This window comes from Podarcis tiliguerta (genome assembly GCF_965153285.1).
Source record: "Podarcis tiliguerta genome assembly, chromosome: 1".
NCBI classification, from domain to species: Eukaryota; Metazoa; Chordata; class Lepidosauria; order Squamata; family Lacertidae; genus Podarcis; species Podarcis tiliguerta.
Window position 1 is genome coordinate 130653631 of NC_139534.1, and position 16401 is coordinate 130670031.

Sequence of the window (16401 nt, forward strand, 5' to 3'; positions counted from 1 at the left end):
CAGTTAGTTGTTTATTTCTTTGACATCTGATGGGAGGGCATTCCACAGGGCGGGTGCCACCACCACGAAGGCCCTCTGCCTGGTTCCCTGTAGCTTGGCTTCTCGCAATGAGGGAACCTCCAGAAGGCCCTCGGAGCTGGACTTCAGTGTCCGGGCAGAACGATGGGGGTGGAGACGCTCCTTCAGGTACACTGGACTGAGGCCATTTAGGGCTTTAAAGGTCCACACCAACACTTTGAATTGTGCTCGGAAATGTACTGGGAGCCAATGTATGTCTTTGAGGACCAGTGTTATATCGTCTCGGCGGCCGCTCCCAGTCACCAGTCTAGCTGCCGCATTCTGGATTAGTTGCAGTTTCTGGGTCACCTTCAAAGGTAGCCCCACATAGAGTGCATTGCAGTAGCCCAAGCGGGAGATAACTAGAGCATGCACCACTCTGGCAAGACAGTCCGCGGGTAGATAGGGTCTCAGCCTGCGTACCAGATGGAGTTGGGAGACAGCCGCCCTGGACACAGAATTGACCTGCGTCTCCATGGACAGCTGTGAGTCCAAAATGACTCCCAGGCTGCGCACCTGGTCCTTCAGGAACCCAGACAGAGCACTACATCAGGAAAGAATCCAGGGAAGATCTTGCACAGGCCCTGGGCGAGGAAGAACTGGTGAAAGGAAGAGAATTGAGAACTGATGCTTTCCTATCTGGGTGGTAAATATGCAGCCAAGTAGATAAGATGCCAACAAAGGTCAGTATAGTAAAAGCTATGGTTTTCCCAGTAGTGATGTATGGAAGTGAGAGCTGGACCATAAAGAAGGCTGATCGCCGAAGAATTGATGCTTTTGAATAATGGTGCTGGAGGAGACTCTTGAGAGTCCCATGGACTGCAAGAAGATCAACCTCTCCATTCTAAAGGAAATCAGCCCTGAGTGCTCACTGGAAGGACAGATCCTAAAGCTGAGGCTCCAAGACTTTGGCCACCTCATGAGAAGAGAAGACTCCCTGGAAAAGACCCTGATGTTGGGAAAGATGGAGGGCACAAGGAGAAGGGGACGACAGAGGACGAGATGGTGGGACAGTGTTCTCGAAGCTACCAGCATGAGTTTGACCAAACTGCGGGAGGCAGTGGAAGACAGGAGTGCCTGACGTGCTCTGGTCCAGGGGGTCACGAAGAGTCGGACACGACTAAATGACTAAACAACAAAGATAAGATGCCAGTCTAGGAATGAGAGGAGGGCCAGGGAGGCAGAGATTGTGCGCATTCCACGCAACTTTCTTCCACGACAGTTGTGCAAAACGCTGGGCGGATACCGAGCCGCAAAAATAGCTGGCAGTCTGCAGGTCCCCTAAGCATCTAGAAGCAAACAAGATCTCCCTTCACAGCCCCTGAATGCTCCTCCGAGTCCGTGGATATTCTCACATTCCTCTCCCCTTCCCTCATGTCAGCCAGCTCCAAGCCAGAGAACAGCTGGCATTTGATAACAGTGGGAAATGGAGACGGCAGCTGCGGTTTTACAGGCCCGGCTCCTCGAGTCGGTCACGTTTCAAGGAAATTTCTAAATACCCGCCTCCCCCTCCCAGTCCCAAAATTCCTTCTAATGCCAGCTGAGGCTGCTGTGAAGCTTCGCTGCTGCAAATGTCCAGATCAGGGGTTTCGTAAGGGAACCGTACCCTGAGACTTTTTACGAGGACCGGCTGTGCGATTAGGAAGCAGATTTGAGCTGGCAAGAAAAAGCCACAAATGCTCAATTGTTTAATTTACTAGCAGCCTTGAAGACACAGCATTGAACGAGCAGGGCCGCTGGTTTGACCCAGCAAAGTCCTTATGTTCTTATGTCAGGGTTCTTCAGCAGATACGTCATTACAGAATCATAGAATTGAAGAATTGCAGAATTGGAAGAGACCCCGAGAATCATCTACTGCAAGGGTTGGCAAACTTTTTCAGCAGAGAGGTGGTCCACTGTCCCTCAGACCTTGTGGGGGGCCGGACTATGTTTTTTGGGGGAAATGAACGAATTCCCACAAATAACCCAGAGATGCATTTTAAATAAAAGTATGTTTCCGAGCACAATTCAAAGTGTTGGTATTGACCTTTAAAGCCCTAAACGGCCTTGGCCCAGTATACCTGAAGGAGCGTCTCCACTCCCAGAGTCCTGCCCAGACACTGAGGTCCAGCTCTGAGGGCCTTCTGGCAGTTCCTTCACTGCAAGAAGCCAAGTTACAGGGAACCAGGCAGAGGGCCTTCTTGGTGGTGGCACCCTCCCTGTGGAACGCCCTCCCACCAGATGTCAAAGAGATAAACAACTACTTGACATTTAGAAGACATCTGAAGGCAGCCCTCTTTAGGGCAGTTTCTAATGACTGTTGTTTTAATGTATTTTTAATCTTTTGTTGGAAGCTGCCCAGAGTGGCTGGGGAAACCCAGCCAGATGGGCGGGGTAGAAATAATAAATTATTATTATTATTATTATTATTATTATTATTATTATTATTATTTACTAAAAAAAATACACACTCTCTTTTTCTTGTCCCCTGTAGAGGATTCTGGGACAGTTTTTAAAGTGTGACATTTTGATGTATTTTTGATCTTTGTTGGAAGCCGCCCAGAGTGGCTGGGGTATCCTCCAGATTGGGCATCCAACGTAGACACAGTTTGTAAAAGAAAGGTAAAGGTAAAGGACCCCTGGACGGTTAAGTCCAGTCAAAGGCAATTATGGGGTTGCACTGCTTATCTCGCTTTCAGGCTAAGGAGCCAGTGTTTGACCACAGACAGCTTTCTGGGTCCTGTGGCCAGCAGGACTAAACTGCTTCTGGCACAACAGAACATTGTGATGGAAACCAGAGTGCACAGAAACGCCGTTTACCTACCTGCCGCAGCAGTACCTATTTATCTACCTGCACTGGTGTGCTTTCGGACTGCCAGGTTGGCAGGAGCTTGGACAGAGCAACGGAAGCGCACTCCGTCACAGGGATTCGAACCGCCGACCTTCTGATCGGCAAGCCCAAGAGGCTCAGTGGTTTAGACCACAGTGCCACTCGCGTTCACAATTTGTACCACATGGCAAGAACACACGCCAATCAAGGGCAGGACGCCAGCAGTCAAAAGAGTGACCTTAGCAGGTTTGCAACAACATCACCGTCCGAGAAGGATGTTTTCCCACAGGTTATCCACAAAGTGCTGGCCTCTCTTTGAACCCAAATTTGGAAAGAGGGGCAGAACAGCACATATCACCCAGCAGGCTTGGCATTATCTAAGGAAACAGCCAGCTAACACAAACAAAGTTTGCATGCGATATCTGACACCAGATCCAAACCCATCTCCGCTTTCTGATAAGGCAGGCTGGCATGCTTGTTTGGTGTCAGAGTGCAAGAGGTTCAAAAACGAATCTAACCTTAAATTAATGAATGTTAGAAGAATACTAGAATGAAGTTATATGGTTTTAGCAGAAATGTTGTTAAGAATTATGGAAAAATTGATTGTTAAAGGGCCAAAGTGGAAAATTTAAAGTTAGATTGTGTTAAGATAAATTATAGAACAAAAAATTGAGAAAGAGGGAAAGGATTTGCTGAACCAGCTAATTTGAACTAGAATACAAAAAAGGGAGGTGTGAGGAAGTCGAGGAAACAAGCAAATGAAAGATAAAGATATGAAAATTTGGATGTGTTTTTAAATGTTTTTGCTTTTTCTTGTTGTTTTCTTGTACTGTTTTTCTCTTTTTATTTTTGATGTATTGTTTGTTAAATTTTTATTATTTCTTCACTTTTTTTCTTTCTGTAACTATTAAACATTTAATAAATATTATTATAAAAAAACAAAAACAAAACAAAAACAAATCTAACCTTAAAGACTATTTGAATAAATATTGTAATATCAAAGATATGAAACCACTTGAAAGAATCAGTTAGGCCTAGGATTAAATTGGGATTAAATTTATAAATAAGAAAATGCACGATAAGGAAAGTTATGTAAAATGATTAGGACTGTGATATGGTCTTTTGAAACACTGATATTGGAAACTGCTACAGATAATTACTAAGAAATTCAGGTGGAAGAGACTCGAGGAAGTCAAATACTATGTTTATGAAGATGGATGGTACTTAATTGTAATTAATTAATTAAGTGGCATTATGCTGTATTGTATGTTTTTATTTTTCCCCCTTTTTTCCATCTTTTTTCTGTTTTATCTTTTGTTTGTTTTTGTTACTGTTCATTCTTTTGTATTATGCTTATTTACTGAAAATAATAAATATTATCTGGAATAAACAAACAACAAATATAACCTTTTGGCTGTGCAGCTTTAAACACAAATAAATCAGAACTCTTCTCCAAATTCTGCACCCAGAAGTGCTGGATTCTGCAACCTGTAATGAGCTGGGCAAATGTGCATAATTTTGCAGACTTTTCACCATTTGTTTTGCAGCTGTTGCAACATGGGGAAGCCTCGTTCCCTGGAAATGTGTTCAATGTAAGCAAAGTTCTGTGGAGGGCAGATTCCGCACCCAGTGCCAATTCCTTTGTTTGCACACTGCGGTGGTTCCCAAACTGTGGACGACACCAAGTTATTCGCCTCTGATTCACTTCTTCCCCAAACTAAAAATGCTGCCAAGCGCTGCACCTTTTCTCCAAAGGGGAGTCCTTTGGGGCAGAAAAGGGCTGGATCCTTTCCCTCAGTGGGCAAGCAGCCCACTGACCTAAAGGCCGGACTCTCCCCTGGAATTTCCCTGCCAAACCCTTCAAAGATATCAACATTTGGCACATACCCACAAACTGCAAAGGCAAAAGGAAATCACCGTATTTTTCGCCCTATAAGACGCACCCGACCATAAGACGCGCCTAGTTTCAGAGGAGGAAAACGAGGAAAAAAATATTCTGAATCTGCGCAGCGCCTCTCCAGCAAAGTGAGAGGAGAAACGGAAGGGGCTCCGTTTTTCCTCCCGCTTCACTAAAGGGGCGCTGCGCAGCTCTCCCTCTCTGCGCAGCGCCTGTTTAGTGAAGCAAAGTTAGAACAGCAAGAGGGATCACTGCACAGTGAAAGCAGCGATCCCTCTTGCTGTTCTGGCTTCAGCGATAGCTGCGCAGCCTGCACTCTCCATAAGACGCACACACATTTCCCCTTACTTTTTAGGAGGGAAAAGGTGCGTCTTATAGAACGAAAAATACGGTAAGATGCTTGGAGGTAGAACCAGACAGCACACCAGTTACTTACTGGTATAGGTTCTTGACAGACTGCTCACTGCTGGTGACGCTGTGGTACGGCCCTTCCCGGCGCTGATAGTCCCCTCTGCTGAAGCCGACTCTGGCCGGCAGCTCCAGGTGGACGTTGTAGGATTCTTTGGGCCGCGTCCCAAAGAACTGGACCCCGTCCTCGGGGTAGAGGAAGAGGGCATAGGCATCCGAATCGCTGTAGGCCAAGACTGCTTGGAAGGTGTTGTGCTGCGGAAGCAAAGTGCAGAGACCCAAAATTAATCCTGTTCAGATCAAAGCAGAGAACGGGCATCAGGTGTGGGGCAGTGGAAAACTAGGGGCATAAAGTGAGCTCTTGGTTGCTCATTTCCACACGGAGGTGTCTGCCAGTGCCAAACAGCTGATGAGCGCTGGCAGGAAAGCCGCACCCCCCCTCCTTGGGGATGGAGATGGTGGCTTTGAAGTCTGTTTGCAAGAAGCAGTTGGAGATTCAAGCCACTTTCTGCAAACAAGGCATCTTCCCCCTGCAGAGGCCTGGAGCTGATCGCTTGCCTGCTCATTTGCAAAACTGACGCTGGACATCTCAAAACTGGGCATTAAAAGAAATGTGACTTTGTAACATAAAATAGCACTATATGCATTGGCAGCTAAGAAGATCAGGAGAAAAGAACTACAGTGGTACCTCAGGTTACATACGCTTCAGGTTACATATGCTTCAGGTTACAGACTCCACTAACCCAGAAATAGTGCTTCAGGTTAAGAACTTTGCTTCAGGATGAGAACAGAAATCGCACGGTGGCGCAGCAGCAGCAGCAGGAGGCCCCATTAGCTAAAGTGGTGCTTCAGGTTAAGAACAGTTTCAGGTTAAGTACGGACCTCCGGAACGAATTAAGTACTTAACCCGAGGTACCACTGTAGATAAAATAGCGGTCAGTTGCAATGGTGATTCGGTCATTGAAGCAGGCACATTCTACCTGAGAACCCCTTGCTATTCTATCGTACGCAACAAATAATTTTTAGGAGACGTGATTGTGGTTTATTGCATCTGCAGTGCCTGATGTTTTTATGGTTAGTGTTGCTTTTCTTTTTGTTCCCATTGTGAATGATGCCCTGGCCTTTGGCTAGTGCAATAAAGTTGATGAGGATGGTGATTAAAAGAAATAGATTGGTTTCTGCATTGCAAAGCCCTTTGGGGCCCTTCCAACTTCATAGTTCTATGAATCTAATTCTGCACCCGATACAGAACACAGCAGTGGCATGGCCCTAGACCAGGGGTTTGCAACCCGCGGCTCCGGAGCCGCATGTGGCTCTTTTACACCTTTGCCGCGGCTCCGGGGCGGATACTAGCGAGGGGAGGAGGCGCATTGTGCGCCCCGACACTCCCCACTGTGGCAGGCACTGTACTGGCTGTGACGTCGCATGGGGGCGGTGCGTGCGTTAGTCACGCACCGTCCCGACGTCACCTTCCCGCCCGCCCGCCCGCTACATTGTAAGGGGCATGTACGCTGGTCACTGCATTGAAAGGGGGCATGTACGCTGGTCACTGTTTTGAAGGGGAGTGAAAAAAAGGTAACTTGTTAATTTAACGTTTATTTCTATGAGGAGGAGTAATTCTGAGGGGTCTAACAAAGAAATAATAAAAAAGTGACAAAAAAGTTATTTTTATAATGACGAGTTTTGCGGCTCCCAGTTTTTTTTTCTTTGGAAACGGGTCCAAGTGGCTCTTTTTGTCTTAAAGGTTGCAGACCCCTGCCCTAGATTATCAGATCAGGGGAGCAGTGGGCTTTGTTGCACAACTCCAGTTAAGGAGTAAAGGTCTGCATGGGCAGATTCCATTTCTTCTGCCCCTTCTTTCCCAGAAGGCTGCTGCTCAAAACGCCCTGTAAAAACTGCCCTGTTTGGTATCATTCATCTCCCTCCCGTCTTATCTCCCTGCCTTTTAATCTCGACTCAGCTGCAAGGAGGGGAAATAAATCCGTTTTCCTCCATTGGATTATCTCCCCCTCGGGAGCCGCAAGAGAGATTCCTGTTTTCACCCAAGCCAAAAGAAGCTCAAGAGACGCAATCGCCGATTCCCAAAAAAGGGAGAAGTTGTGGATTCAAGCTTGCTTGGAAACAGGCCCTCGGACTCAGCCCGGGAAACGTGGGTGGAGGCTGGTTGTGAAAACCAGTGAGGATGACACAGAACTCTGCACGTGCTCAGAGGCACTTCTTCCTTGTCCTTAAACCTTCTCCTCCACACACACATTTTCCTTTCCCCGTTGACCCCTCCATTCTTTTTCGGGCCCAATCCTTTCCGTTTCCTTATATGCCTCATCGCCTTTAGATCAGGCTCCGGTCGAGTTGACCCCTTAAATTACGACTCTTGACGGCTGTGCCAAATTTAGTAGAGAGAAAAAACCCCTGCATGGCAGAACATCTCTCCCACAATATTTCAGATGCGTGAGGATTTCCTCTCGTTGGCTATTAGACTGGCACTGTATCCTTTAGGGCGCCTCCTTTAGACCTTCCTCTTTCAGCAACCCTTTGAAGCTGAGATTTTTCCCACTCAGCAATCATTTTGAAGATGTTTTTAAGGTGCGTTCTCATTTGTCGCTCCTTTTGGAGGAAGGAGACAGGATATACAATTGACTCTGTATGTAAGCAACCATTTGTTTCTTTTAAGTATTTATAAGCCGTCCTTCACCCATAAGGAGAGGCTGCTGGGTGAAGTCAATAGCCCATCTAGAACAGCATCCTGTTCTCACAGGCTGCCCAGATGTTGTGGGAAACCCATATATATATATATATATATATATATATATATATATATATAATAAATGTTCATGGATTTGCCAGGCAAACACGTACATAAATGTATGGGCCACATGTCTGAGGCAGCGCAGGAGGGCAGTCCTGGAGCCATTTTGGCTCCCAAACTGACCAAATGTTTTCTCTGCAAGGTTAAAGGAAAATGGAAAAGCCTCCCCATTGTCTTTTCATTCACAAAACTTGTCTTAATGGTTAATAATAATAATAATAATAATAATAATAATAATAATAGATTATTATTTATACCCCGCCCACTGGCTGGGCCTCCCGAGCCACTCTGGGCAGCTTCCATAGAAACCAAAAATACAGTAAAATATCACAGATTAAAAACTTCCCTGAACGGGGCTGCCTTAAGATGTCTTCTGAATGTCAGGTAGTTGCTTATCGCTTTGACATCTCCTGGAAGGGCGTTCCACAGGGTGGGCGCCACTACCGAGAAGGCCCTCTGCCTGGTTCCGTGTAGCTTTGCTTCTCGCAATGAGGGAACCGCCAGAAGGCCCTCGGAGCTGGACTTCAGTGTCCGGGCAGAGCGATGGGGGTGGAGACGCTCCTTCGGGTATACTGGACCGAGGCCGTTTATATCTGTGTATGAATAGGGTGAGCTTGTGACCTGGCTCAGGAACTAAGTATTTGTCACTACAAAAGACTGGCCAGGCTCCCCAGGATATCCAGTCAAGTAAGCATTAACAGGTAACCTGCCAGACAGGAGATAACAACAGGAGAGAAACAACGCACTCAGATTTCTGTTGTAGACTGCCCTTTCTGTGATGTAGGTATGATGTGTCGGGGGGGTGGTCTTGAGCTACACGCCTTCTGTGATGTATATAAGATGTGTCTGGGGGTGGTCTTGGACTCCAGGGTGGGCAATTTAAAATGTCTATATAAGGGCAGGCACACCTTTGTTCGGGGTCCTCCTCCTTTCCTGCGTGTGAGGGGAGCACCCTGTTGCAACAGTTCAATAAAGATCAGGCTTATGAGCTGCTTTGCTTCTCAGTATTCTCTGGTTGGCCTCTGTTCTTTTCTCCGACCGATGGAGAACCTGCAAAGGACTCTATAAGGGCTCTTGTGTCTCCCTTAAGGGAATAAGGGCAGATTTTCGTTTATTATACCTGCAAGCAGGATCTGAGCCCAAGAGGAACTCTACCCTTCTGTGCCTTCCAGCAACTGGGATTCAGAGGCAATGTGGTCTCCAACCATGGAGACAGGGCAAAACATCATGGCTAGTAGCCATGAACCTACCCAGACCCTGAAATCATCTTCTAAGGCCCTTCTGCTTCATGTGCCTCCTCCTCAAGAGGTCTGGAGGGTGGCAATATGAGAACGGGGCCTTCTCTGCAGTGGCTCCCCGTCTGTAGGATGCTCTCCCCAGGAAAGTTCGCCTGGCGCCTTCATTAAACACCTTTAGGCACCAGGCAAAAGCATTCCTTTTTAACCAGGCTTGTGGTTGATCTGATTGACATCCTATTCCCTTTTAAAATGTGGGTGTTTTAGGAGGGGTGTTACTGGGTGATTGTTTTTATTTTTATTAGGTATCTTGTGGTTTTATATCTTGATTTTATTCTGTGAACCGCCCTGAGACCCCCAGGTTTAGGGCGGAATAATAATAATAATAATAATAATAATAATAATAATAATAATAGGCTTACCCTCCATGATAGCTTGGGAAAGAGGAGACTGAAAGGAGATACAATGGCCATCTTCAAATAGCTAAAGAGCTGTCATACAGAGCATGGAGCAAGCTTGCTTTCCGCTGCTCCAAAGAGGACCCAAACCGAGGGATTCAAGTTACAGGAAACAAGATTCCACTCAACATCAGAAGAACCCTTTCCAGGCCGTACTTTTCCATGACACAGCCTTGCGCCTTCATTGAGTGATTTTTACAAACCTGGTAAGGTGCCTTTGAACTGGAAGAGGCTCCTATGTACAAAGGACGTGGGTGGCTCTGTGGTCTAAAACCACTGAGCCTCTTGGGCTTGCCAATCGGAAGGTCGGCGGTTCGAATCCCTTATGTTTCCCTCCCCTTACGGTTTTGATTTATGGGCTACTTTTAAAATGAGAGGGACATGGGTGGCACTGTGGGTTAAACCACAGAGCCTAGGACTTGCCGATCAGAAGGTCGGCGGTTTGAATCCCCATGACAGGGTGAGCTCCCGTTGCTCTGTTCCAGCTCCTGCCAACCTAGCAGTTCGAAAGCACACCAGTGCAAGTAGATAAATAGGTGTCACTGTGGCGGGAAGGTAAACGGCATTTCCACGCGCTCTGGTTTCCGTCATGGTGTCCCTTGGCACCAGAAGCGGTTTAGTCCTGCTGGCCACACGACCCAGAAAGCTGCCTGTGGACAAATGCCGGCTCCCTTGGCCTGAAAGCGAGATGAGCGCCACAACCCCATAGTCACTTTTGACTGGACTTTACCGTCCAGGGGTCCTTTACCACTACAGTCATACCTCGTGTTGCATTTGCTTCATGATACGTTTTTTCAGGTTGCGTCCCGCAGTGACCCAGAAGTACCAGAAAGGTTTACTTCCGGGTTTCAATGCTTGCGCATGCGCAGACGTGCAAAATGACGTCACGCGCATGTGCAGATGCGGCGAATCATGACCCACACATGAGCAGACGCGGGTTGCATTCTGCTCATGTTGCAAACGGGACTCCGGAACGGATCCCGTTCGTAACCAGAGGTACCACTGTACCTTTTACCTATGCACAATAGGTAACAGGTCCCGCCTTTGGCCCCGCCCACTTGTGCCTCAGGGCCCCTCCCACCTCTGGCATAAGGTCCCCAGGAGGCCGGCCTTGAGGGAGCGCAACCCTTGACCTATTAAGGCTTCCCTAGCCCAAGAGGGTAGTTCTCTGCCCCGAGGAGCTTACAATCTGAAATGGCATGGCGTTATGGTCTGGGGTGCTTCCCGGAGAGGCGGAAGATCAACGTGTCATGGTTGCCATCTGTTGTAAATAAAAATATGCCCTTTTTCCCTTATGGGGTATCCAAGAGCCCATATAGAGTCCTTACATAGGTTCCCTATTGGTAGGAGAGAATAACAGAGGCCAACCAGAGAATATTGAGAAGCAAAGCGGCTAGTAAGCTTGATCTTTATTGATCTGTTGCAACAGGGTGCTCCTCTCACTCACAGGAAAGGAAGAGGACCCACAAAAATGCTGTGCAAGGGCTTATAAAGACTTTTGAAATTCTCATCCTCTAGATCAAGACCACCCCCCAGAAACATCATACAGTGGTGCCTCGCAAGACGAAATTAATTCATTCCGCGAGTCTCTTTGTCTAGCGGTTTTTTCGTCTTGCGAAGCAACCCTATTAGCGCCTTAGCGGATTAGCGCTATTAGCGGTTTAGCGGCTATTAGCGGCTATTAGAGGCTTAAGGGATTAGCGGATTAGCTGCTAAAAGGCTATTAGCGGTTTAGCGGCTTAGAAAAAGGGGGTGGGGAGCGAAAAAAAATCTCAAGACTCGCAAGACATTTTCGTCTTGAGAAGCAAGCCCATAGGGAAATTCGTCCTGCAAAGCGCATCGAAAAACGGAAAACCCTTTCGTCTAGCGGGTTTTCCGTCTTGCGAGGCAAGGCATTCGTCTTGTGGGGTACCACTGTACATACATCACGTGAGGGGTGTAACCCTAAGACCACCCCTCAGATACATCACAGAAAAGGTGGTCTTAAAACAGAAATTTTAATATTGTTTTTCTCTTATCCTTGTTTATTTCCTGTCTGGCAGGTTACTTGATTGGATTGCCTGAGGAGCCTGGCCAGTCTTTTGTAATGATAAAGCTCACACCCTATTCAAATGCAGACATACCCTTAAGACAGGATTTGTGAAGGAAGAGACAATGGGGAGGCTTTCCATTTTGACCTTGCAGAGAAAACATTTAGTCAGTTTAGGAATCAAAATGGTTCCAGGTGGGTCTTCCTGTGCTGATCTATGTATGTGCGGTTATGAACATTGTTGTTTAATCGTTTAGTCGTGTCCGACTCTTCGTGACCCCCTGGACCAGAGCACGCCAGGCACTTCTGTCTTCCACTGCCTCCCGCAGTTTGGTCAGACTCAAGTTTGTAACTTCGAAAACACTATCCAACCATCTCGTCCTCTGTCGTCCCCTTCTCCTTGTGCCCTCAATCTTTCCCAACATCAGGGTCTTTTCCAGGGAGTCTTCTCTTCTCTGAGGTGGCCGAAGTATTGGAGCCTCAGCTTCACAATCTGTCCTTCCAGTGATCTTTATATGCCTGTTGTCTTTGTCCATGGAGTTTTCTTGGCAGGGATACTGGAGTGGCTTGCCGGTTCCTCCTCCAGGTGGATCACATTTGGTCAAAACTCTCCACTATGACCTGTTCATCTTGGGTGCCCTGCTCGGCATAGTTCATAGCTTCTCTGAGTTCTTCAAGCCCCTTCGCCACGGCAAGGCAGTGATCCATGAAGGGGTTATGAACATTACCATATATCTAAGACCGTAAAATTCCTATCATAGACGTCACCCTTCCTCAGGGAGAAAGCCTCTCAGGAAGCCCACGGCCTCCTCCTTCACCGATAACCTCCTGTTTCCTGAGCAAGCACCTTCTGCACCCAAGAAGACCTTTGTGCTAGAGGGTATCAGCGTTATTGCGGGACCGGAAGGCAGTGCCTGCGGCCGTCGTGGCCCCATTTCCAAATATGTGCCTGGAGATCTGGAATGCAGACACGATGGACATCCCCGCTCCGGCTGATAAGCAAGAGCCTTTGGGGGATTTTCCTCTCGAACTAAAAAAAAAAGAGCTTTGCAAATGTTAAGTAAACAAATAAAAAAGATAGTATTGTTGGACGTAGCCAAGGGCTGATCTCTGGCTCTGATGAAGCCATGGCTTTGTCAGAATGAAAAAGAAGTGGAAAAGGAGAGGGGGGGAAATCTCAAAATGTGTAGCAATGAATTTCACAGCATTCCCTTGAAACTAATTCAGATGTTCCTGACACCACAAGCTTTCCTCCAGAAGTGGTCGTGTTTGGCAAACTGAGACAAGCTGTCATTTCTATTGAGCTGCTTAGCTTCAGATAAGGAGGCGGCCTCACCAGCCCAAAAGCAAATCCAGCCTTTGGGCTATCTAACCAGATAGTGTCTGCTCTGGCTGGTAGCAGCCCTGCAGAGCCTGAGGCCCAAGATTTTTGCTTCTAACAGCCTCTGGAAACCACAGGAGGGAACAGTTCCTCTTGATCCAGGAGGCTGTTGTTTTCTGAAGAAGAAATTCCTCTTTTGTATTTTTGGCTAATGTTTCTTTTATTTTGCTTTCTTTTTTTTCTCTTTCTCGCTCTTTCCTCTCCTTATTCCCATGGTCCCTTTCTTTCCTTCTTCTGTTTTTGTTCTGTATCTTTTAGAGCTGCAATTTTACTATCTTATGGGAAAATCTCAATTATAAAAATCTTATTATTATTTAAAAAACAAAACACTCAAAGAGGTTGACGAAAAACATAAAACGATAAAATGGTCACCCAGAAAAACTAACAGCAAAAATTTAAGACTTGCAGGAAGCTTAAGATGACAAGAGACTAAAAGCAGATTAAAACTCACACCAAGTTTCTAAACATACAAAAGTTTAAAAACTAAAATGGAATAGCACTCACATTAACTTTCTAAGCATCTGGGTGGGCTCGTCTGAACAAAAATGTTTTTCGCATTCGCCGAAAAGAGTACAGTGGTACCTCAGGTTAAGTACTTAATTCTTTCCGGAGGTCTGTTCTTAGCCTGAAACTGTTCTTAACCTGAAGCACCAATTTAGCTAATGGGGCCTCCCGCTGCCGCCACGCCACCGGAGCACGATTTCTGTTCTCATCCTGAAGCAAAGTTCTTAACCTGAAGCACTTTTTCTGGGTTAGCAGAGTCTGTAACCTGAAGCGTATGTAACCTGAAGCGTATGTAACCTGAGGTACCACTGTACAGTGAAGATGCCTGCCTGATTATCAAGAGGCAAGGAGTTCCAAAGGACATGATCTGCCGGGAATCTCTGGCCTGAGTCTACTTGCAATGCCTGGCATTTTCCCAGATTCATTTCAGCAGAGTTTCGGGAGGAGAGCATTCCCTGCGGATTCTTCCCTTAAGCAAACGAACAAACTGAGCACAGTGTACAACAAATGAGTCTCGTTGCACAAGGACTTCCGCTTGCACAATGGGGTTTTTCCCCCTTCCTCCTGTGCACCCCAAAATGGGCTCGGGGGGGTCGTGAAAAACCCCAGAACGGCATGCAGTGGAGAGGAGATGGGGGGGGTTGTCCTATCCGGCAAGCAGAAATGACAGAACGGCGGCCTCAGCACAAAGCTGGATTCTTCCTGGAGGTTTGCATCTAAATACGCAGGATTAAGCCCCCAGTTAAATGGGGAATCTGACAGATAACAGTGTTCCGGTGGGGTCAAGCGTCAAAGGGCAAGGGCAAAGGTCAGCTTGACTTGCTTGTTCCTAAGCCACCCTCGATGGACTCTGAGCACCCAACATTTGTTCAAACGGAGGGCAAATTCTGCCAGCCCGAATCCGGTTTCCTCAACTCCAGAGGGTGGCTGAGACCCAATTCTTCAACGCAGAATCTCTGGAACGATCTGGTTGTAGATTCTCCTTCCTTGCAGGTTTTTAAGCAGAGCTTGGATTTCCTTCCGTCATGGATGCTTTAGCTGAGATTACTGCACTGCTGGGGGGCTGGACTAGATGACTCTTGGTGCCCTCCCAACTCTATGATTCTTTCTCCCACCCCGTGGTCTCTGACAGGAAGAGACAGCCTGGCGCTCTGAGAATCTGGGGGCCAGAAGGCGAACAATTCTGCAACCATCAGGGGTGAGGGAGCTCACATTGGCTACCTCCACTTTCGCATGTTCCCTGGCATTTAAAACACAACACAACAGCACGCCAGGGTTATACGACATGGGAAGCTGCCTGATCCTGAGCCAGACCACTTGCCATAAACCTCAGTGTTGCACGCACTGACTGGCAGCTCCAGAGTTTATGGCATGGGACATTCACAGCCCAACCTGATGGTGATAGGGACTGAACCAGTATATTAACACACACTGTGTGTGTGTGTGGCTTTAATTCTATTCATTTTGGCTCCCGAACAGCGAAAACCCGGAACATCCAACAAGGCTTCTGCTGGTGTGCAGGGAGCTCATGCGGGCAGTCAGAAGCCGCGCTTTGGTTTTCAAACGTTTCCGAAGTCTAATGGACTTCCAGAACAGATTGCAATGGTGCCTCGCAAGACGAAAAGAATCCGTTCCGGGAGTCTTTTTGTCTTGCGGTTTTTTCGTCTTGCGAAGCAAGCCCATTGACGGAGTAGCGCTATTAGCGCTATTGGCACTTTAAGGGCTAAAAACGGCTTTTTTAGGGGTGGGGGATTAGCGGTTTTGCTGCTAAAATGCTTTTAGCAGCTTAGCGATTCAGAATAAGGGGTTTTGGAGCAAAAAAAAATTCGATTTTTTTCGTCAATTTTCGTCTTGCGAAGCAAGCCCATAGGGAAATTCGTCTTGCGAAGCGCCTCTGCAGACGGAAAACCCTTTCGTCTTGCGGGTTTTCCGTCTTGCGAGGCATTCGTCTTGCGGCGCACCACAGTACGTTAAAGAACCAGGGTACAACTGTAAATGTTTTAAGCATTTTGCATTATATCTGTGTCGATTTAATTTGTGTAAGCTACCTTGAGGCTCGGTTTGGGAAGAAGGTGGGATAGAAATAACAACAACAAACAACAACAACAGGACTTTCTGCATGCAGACCAGAGGCACCACCGAGTTACAGCCCTTTCGTGTTGTTTTTAAATGTGCGCAAATCGATTTAAAAATAGATATATGCAGACCTACCTCGTTACAGGAATGCCATTAGGGCCTTCATTTCCATGCGTGGCGGAAAATCTGAAACATGCCTTTCGTTCCCAACAGACACAGGCATGAATCATTCACAGAAACATCCCCCACCCACCCAACAAAACAACGCTGAGGTTAAAACGGTTAACAAAACAAAAGCAGTCAGACTTTCCCAAAACGGAAAGCCCTTTTTGCCTTTTCCTAGGCAGCTGCCTCCAGTAGTGATGTATGGAAGTGAGAGCTGGACCATCAAGAAGGCTGATCGCCGAAGAATTGATGCTTTTGAATTCTGGTGCTGGAGGAGACTCTTGAGAGTCCCATGGACTGCAAGAAGATCCAACCTCTCCATTCTGAAGGAAATCAGCCCTGAGTGCTCCCTGGAAGGACAGATCGTGAAGCTGAGGCTCCAATAGTTTGGCCACCTCATGAGAAGAGAAGACTCCCTGGAGAAGACCCTGATGTTAGGAAAGATTGAGGGCACAAGGAGAAGGGGGACGACAGAGGACAAGATGGTTGGACAGTGTTCTCGAAACCACAAACATGAGTCTGACCAAACTGCGGGAGGCAGTGGAAGACAGGAGTGCCTGGCGTGCTCTGGTCCAT

General features: G+C 47.1%; 1 protein-coding gene and 1 long non-coding RNA gene across 2 annotated transcripts in view; one reads left to right on the forward strand and one right to left on the reverse strand.

The window, feature by feature from the left end:
* The window catches only part of LOC310677739, a 304619-nt gene that overhangs the window by 126610 nt on the left and 161608 nt on the right, over positions 1-16401 (forward strand). The window lies entirely within an intron of this gene.
* NID2 (nidogen 2) overlaps positions 1-16401 on the reverse strand; it is an 88123-nt gene that overhangs the window by 65782 nt on the left and 5940 nt on the right. The window contains exon 3 of the mRNA XM_083433698.1: positions 5200-5426. Coding sequence (XP_083289824.1) covers positions 5200-5426 — 227 coding nt within the window. The remainder of the gene's footprint in view (positions 1-5199; positions 5427-16401) is intronic.